We start from the raw sequence: 6,358 nt of genomic DNA, 5'->3' as shown, positions 1-6,358 counted from the left end.
GGATGCAGTTGTTCGAATTTGCTGCCTCAGCACTGTGAGTGGCTGCTCAGACTGTGGGGGTGCCTTAGAGCGAGAGGGATCACTCCAGGGGAGACCCCGTCTTCTCTAGTCACCCTGCTCTGCTCCAGCCCAGCCCTGCCATCACTGCAACCACTTGTTTCCCCAGCAGGGAAGGGGTGCCCCAGTACCTGAACAGGGCCTTCTCTGCTCCCAGGATCTGGACCGTGGAGGCCGGGTACTTGGCCAGGTTGGTTAGACTGCCGGCATGGGAGATCAGACGAGCTCCCACCTGAAGGGAGCAAACAACACTGTCAGCCTCAGTGATATGTGGCACAGGGAGCTCTTGTTTGAAAACGTATTTGATTTTCATGTAAACTGTGCATGTGATTTCAGGACCATCAGCACCCGATATGGTTCATCACACAGGTTCAGTGGATTGACAGATTTTGGTATAACATCACTGGTCCCATGTGAATTGTGGAGAAAAAAAAAAAAAAAAAAAAAAAAAAAACAACACAGGTGCAGGATCTACTCACCACTTCCCCGATCAAAGCTGCCAGGTTCGGAGCCACTTGGCTCATCTTCGAGCGGAGGTACTCCTGCAGCTCGAGACGATAAGCAGCCAGAGACACAACGCGATTAGAGAACCTCTCTATGTTGATCAGGTCGATGGGAGAAATGTCCATACCTGGGAAAAATAATCAGGAAAAGGTGTTGTCCAGAGGAACGCTACTACTCACGGTTTCAACCAGTTAAAACATTACATGGGCGGCCTTAGAGTGATGTGAACTTGTTTCTCCCGACAGGATCCACAGTGAGGATTGGTGCCTTCACTACAGGTTTATGAGAGCGCTACTCTGCCCCCCTGTGTTAGGCACCAAGGACAACTGTTGGTCCAGGGTGGGCAAAAAAGGGGCATGACATGAATCTAAGTCTCGTTTGCTTTTAAAATTTGGCGTCTTTGAAAAGTATGTCAAAATGTAGAAATGGGAAAAAAAATAATTTAGCTGACCCATAGAAGAACGTGATGCCTCCAGGATAGCTTGAGCCTTGGCATTGTCCATCACCACCTCCTCCAGCTTCTCCAGACTATCCTCCATCAACTCCTTCCTGTTTCCGATGAGCTGAGCCAGGCGGCAGTATGTCGAGTTGTCCGACACAATCTTGACCAGCTCTGGGAAGTGGTAGCCGTACCACTCACTGAAGACACAGATAAGACTGTTGAAATGACTGTGCAATGTCCAAACAAGCTACAAACAGTCTTTGAGACAAATCCCTGGTGCACTGGTATCTGCACATGAAAGAACACATGTCTCACCCAACAGCACCACCCCACCAGACAACAGCTGGCAGGGCATGTGTGTCAGAGGAGTCAATGTCCCTCCTGTTTCTATACAGCCAGCACTGTAGGGTGCACTGTCTGTGGTAAGCATTGGGAGGATGCGCCATCAAGCAAAAACTAATACATTAAAACTTGTAAAAAAAAAGAAAAACCAATTGGCTTTAGTGGTGTGATGAAGGAAGCCCTACCGGACACGCATGGAGAAGGTGTTGATGTCTTTGTCCAGCTGATCCAACAGAGCAATGGACTGGATGATCATGTTGTCGACCCTGTTGACATTGAACTTGACCTTGGCTCTGGAGTAGCTGTGGCCAAGACCCAGCTGTGCCTTTGAGGCAGCCTGGGCAGTCAGACCCTTCACCAGGGAGTGGAAGTGCAGACGTACACCTGCCAGGATGGAGGAACAAATGAAAAGATGCGTCTGCTTTGCGTGGAAAGGTGACACAGTGGCATGTGACCAGTGGCTATTCAGATTTTCAGTATGAACCTTCATGGGTTTCAGGATCAAACAATCACATCACAACAAACCACATTCATGTATTTAAGTTCTAGAATTATGTTTCAGACCTGCAAACTCAAGTCCCACCAAAAGTAACTCTCTCAGAAGAGTAGCCTCACCTCTTAATATTTCAGCCACCACACCACTAGTCTGGATGGAAATGCTAAATTCTTCTTGTAAAGCTGCTCCTATTTTGGCATCAGACACCCCCAACACTCCTTTCTTTTTCTTAGAGCGGGGCAAGTTCGTCTCAAGAAACAACTTAAGGTCAGCGTGAACCACACCTGAAAATCAGAGAAGTACTTTAGTCGCATTTTAGATTCTGCAGCAAAGCCGTTTTGACAGTCATGGCACTTCTGATAATGCTTTTAAAATCACACTAACAGTCATGGACCAAGCAGCACCAGAGTTGAAATCAGATCACTTCATTTTAAATATTCAACACATTAAGGCTTTCCTCAGATGTTCAGCATCAACAGTAAGCTGTCAGCACAGCAGCTCAGTGGATTGACAGATTATAAAACATCATTACAACTGAGGACACCAAACTGTCAGTTAAACAACAGACCTTCAGAAATGGCGTTGATGTTCTCCAGCGCAGTCTGGGCCGACTTGAAGGGGAAGAAGGCAACCAGAGTCACTATGCTGTTGAACTTCCCGATGCTCAGCAGGCTCTCCTCCACCTGAAACACACGAATACACACTATTAGTCTGCCCCATTTGGAAAACAAATTAAACCCGCACAGATGGAGCGAGGACATGAGACCTACCTGAGGAAGCAGCATGCCGATCTCCTCCACCTCTTTGACGGCGAACAGCGCGTAGCCCGCCGCATGTTCGAACAACACGTGCAGCAGCACCTAGAAGAAAAATTGACCGGATAAGTGTCCGAGCCAGACAACTACGGACTCAAGGTAACTTCTGTGACCAGAACAACCAACAAACACAAACGGCATGCCCTGTTAGTCAACAGTTCACGTAAATTGCAAAATGAAGTCTCCACGTTGCGAACGTCGCCAAACGCCATCGTTCCCGTTTTTTGTAGGATCCTCGCTTATGTAACTTGGATCAGGCGTGCAAAACTGCTTCTCAACCCAATAATTACGCTTCACTTCTATTTAAAGACCCAGTGTTACCAAAACTTTACATGCAGCCATGTAGTTATGATGACTCCACGTGCTGACCTGGGCCCAAGCGGAAAGTGTCTGAAGCTAAACTTATGCTAGCAGCCCAGCTAATGTTATTCCACGAACCGCTAACTATATGCAGCAATGAGGAGTAGAAATTATCGGGTTTCACCTGCATGGTTGTAACGAACGAAAATGATTATTTAACTTAAGCGCGAACAATCCAGCTAACGTTAGCCCCATGGGTGGCTAACTGTTCAAAGGCCTAACTTACAAGTATGCAAAGGCGGTAACGTCAAACACATGAAAATAACTTCTATTCTTAAAGACCAGATCATTTCAAAGACCGTCCAACTGTATCATACAGCGACAAGTACGGTATTCACACCTACCACCACATTTCTTACCATGATCAGAAAATCTCTGCAGCAGCACGCAGAGCACGTCTGCTCTGTGCTTCTCCTCAGCAAAAAGATAGCGAGCTAAGCACACGCTTCAGAAAACTTCCACGACCCAAATACCGCGATACCAGCCTGACACCGCGACACCCGACGAGAAGAAGTATCCATCTGCCGGATACGAAGCAGAAAGTGAGTTTCTAATATTATTTAAGCAAAATGAAATATTGAGGAATGAGGATTGTGTTGTTTATAATTTTTCTTATTGGTCCCAAGAAAAGACCAAAACCAACAACCCATATCTAAATAGGTTATTTTCTTTTTTCTCCACACTGTCTATGGCAATGAAGCTCATATGTTTGAATGTGTGTCATCTGTGTGTCGGCGTTATTGTGTTATTTTTGCGCAGAATCTGTTTATTTTATTTTAGTCATTTATCATGATTTTATTCAGTCTATGTAAAGTTCTTTGGTGAAAGGGATGTTGTTTTTAAAGCGCTATATAAACACATTTTATTTGATTTGATATGTTTCTACTGAAGTAAATGTTCTGCATGCCTACACGTGTCGTCATCTACCTATTCTGACTGTTTAAAGCCATCAGGTTGATAATGGTGCTGTCCCCCTCTCTCCCCCATAGCAGGTGCAACCAGAGAGTTAGGGAAATTTACTGTAGCCTTATGTAAATTCACAGACTTTGCTGAGAAAATGTGCAATCAGCCAACATAACTACATGATATATGAAAACATCTAGGCTATGCGGATGACTGGTGTGTTGGAAAATGGTTTCATCATTTAAAAAAAAGGTTGTGTAATTTATTTAACAATGCAACACTGCAGTGTGTATCTCTGATTATATAATACCATTTTACATCCACTGTATGTAGCAAATAGAGCTTAAATGAAATTAATTGATAGCTAGACAAAAAACAAGTGGCTATTTTTTTTATTACTGATTAGTCATAGTAATTTTTCAAGCAAAAAATTCCCAGCTTTTCTTTGATTCAGTGTGTCTGTAGTAATAGTAACCTGATCATATTTAGGTTTGGGTGTGTTGGTTTGACCAAATGAGCAATCTTGTTAAATTTAAGCAAACTGAGGTGGACTTTTTTTTTTTTTTTTTTTTTTTTACAATTTTTCTACATTTATAGAATAGTCTTTAGTATCAATTATTTTACCCAAAATATATCAATACGGACTCATTAAAAAAGTGTTTTCTCAATTTTATCCAACAGAAAAGCTGGAATGACAAATTCAGGCTAAAGGTTCTCATGAGAGTTGTAATTTGATGTTAAAAGTACATGAATTCTTCCACAGATGACTGCAAGGAAATGTGTCTACATTCTTGCTGTTGCGGTGTAGTCATAATGGGAGTCTTCTTCACCATGCAATTGATTTCCTGGTTATGAACAAGACCCATTTCCTCCATTTTCTTTCTAGAATGTAGCCAGCTCTTGATTTTCCCAAAAGAACATTGGTAGTGTGAGGGTAGAAAGGACACAGAGCCCAGGTTGGAGGATGGTCATTCTGAAGAGTTTACCATCCAACAGTGTAAACTCAGTTGGAACGTGAAGGAAATCCTGTGAGCAACACTGTCTCCCCCCAGTATATACTGTAATTGTGTCATTAAAGACAAGCTCTTGACACTTAACTTTGTGTGTCCAGGATAAAACAGTGGAAATTGGTGTCCATCTTTCGCCCAAACAGCTGGATTATGCTTTTATTTATTTTCCAAACACCGAATAACCAAATGTTTGTGTTTTAGTTAACTGGTCAATAAAGACAAGTGACTGTGTTGCTATTGCTATTCAAAGCTTTTTTTGTTATTTCCATTTCTTATGAAGACTGTCAGCATGGGCTGGCTACAGACTGTAAAGTCAGCATATCTCAGGAAATTCTTTTCAAAGACACCATAACCACCTTTTCCATGTATTAACTCAGACAGCATGACTGCTGGTATAAAAATTACTTTTCAATATAAAGTGGATGACCTGTCACTCACACCAATGCAAGGAAGAGTAATAACATTTTATGGAATATATTGAGTGGCAACTGATTGGAAATAATGTATTTCATGTATTGTTATATAAATTATACAAGTACTCAAGACAGGAATCATTTTTATTTCCTTTAGAAAACAAGTCAGGTCATTTTCCTAGTAATAACTGAACCTATAAAAATGTACTCAGACCTTCACCTGATGATTTTAAAGACAGCTCTTCATATTATGTCAGAATTCCTTCACTTATGAAGTGTAGTAAAGTGAAGCCTTTTCTATTTGCATGCCTCCATTTCCCTGGTATTTGTTTCAGACCTTGATTTGATTTTGATTTGATTTGATTTATTTATTCTTTCAAACATGTAACAACAGTCAGTATGTAATCACACATAATTCCAGACATGTCCACAAAAATATTTTCAATTTACTTATACCTAGTACATGCTTGAACGGAGTAGGAAGAAGTTAGACTTATCTAGTCCTACCCCTTAACATCATCTTATCATCGTTGGTTTGCAAGCAGTATTACTACATGAATACATATTCTACTTCCCGTCTGATTAATCATTAAGCCTGTTCTTGCATATATCTTGATTGACACATACCTTTATATTTATGTTTAAACTCATCAATATTCTTACTGCTTTTTATGTCCACACTTAAATTATTCCATAGTTTTACTCCACTTATTGAAAGACAATCTTTTTTTGGTAGTATGTATGGCATGAATTTTTAAATTTAACTGACCCCTTAAATTGTATCCCCCTTCCCTTTCATTAAATAGCCTTTGAATACCACCAGGTAATAAATCTTTCCTGGCTTTATACATAAACACAGCAGTCTTATATCCCACCAAGTCAAAAAATTTTAACAATTTAGACTGTATGAAAGCTCCATTAGTGTGATCCCTGTATCCCAGCTTATGCACAATTCTTATCGCTCTTTTTTGTAATATGTACAATGGTTGAAGTGAGCTTTTGTATGTATTTCCCCA

The 6,358-nt window shown here is 41.3% G+C and overlaps 1 protein-coding gene across 1 annotated transcript in view; it reads right to left on the bottom strand.

Moving 5' to 3' along the window:
* Window positions 1-3,512, bottom strand: part of nop56 (NOP56 ribonucleoprotein homolog) — a 5,430-nt gene extending 1,918 nt beyond the window's left edge. Inside the window, 8 exon segments of the mRNA XM_020593085.1 lie at window positions 189-289; window positions 537-688; window positions 1,013-1,200; window positions 1,531-1,729; window positions 1,961-2,125; window positions 2,410-2,524; window positions 2,612-2,701; window positions 3,376-3,512. Of these exon segments, the coding sequence (XP_020448741.1) occupies window positions 189-289; window positions 537-688; window positions 1,013-1,200; window positions 1,531-1,729; window positions 1,961-2,125; window positions 2,410-2,524; window positions 2,612-2,701; window positions 3,376-3,378 (1,013 nt within the window). The 5' untranslated portion in view covers window positions 3,379-3,512.
* Window positions 3,513-6,358: the final 2,846 nt, after the last annotated feature.

The sequence above is a fragment of the Monopterus albus genome, unplaced genomic scaffold (genome assembly GCF_001952655.1).
Source record: "Monopterus albus unplaced genomic scaffold, M_albus_1.0 scaffold18.1, whole genome shotgun sequence".
NCBI lineage: Eukaryota > Metazoa > Chordata > Actinopteri > Synbranchiformes > Synbranchidae > Monopterus > Monopterus albus.
Note: the sequence above shows the minus strand (reverse complement) of the source record. Positions and strands in the feature narration are given on the sequence as shown.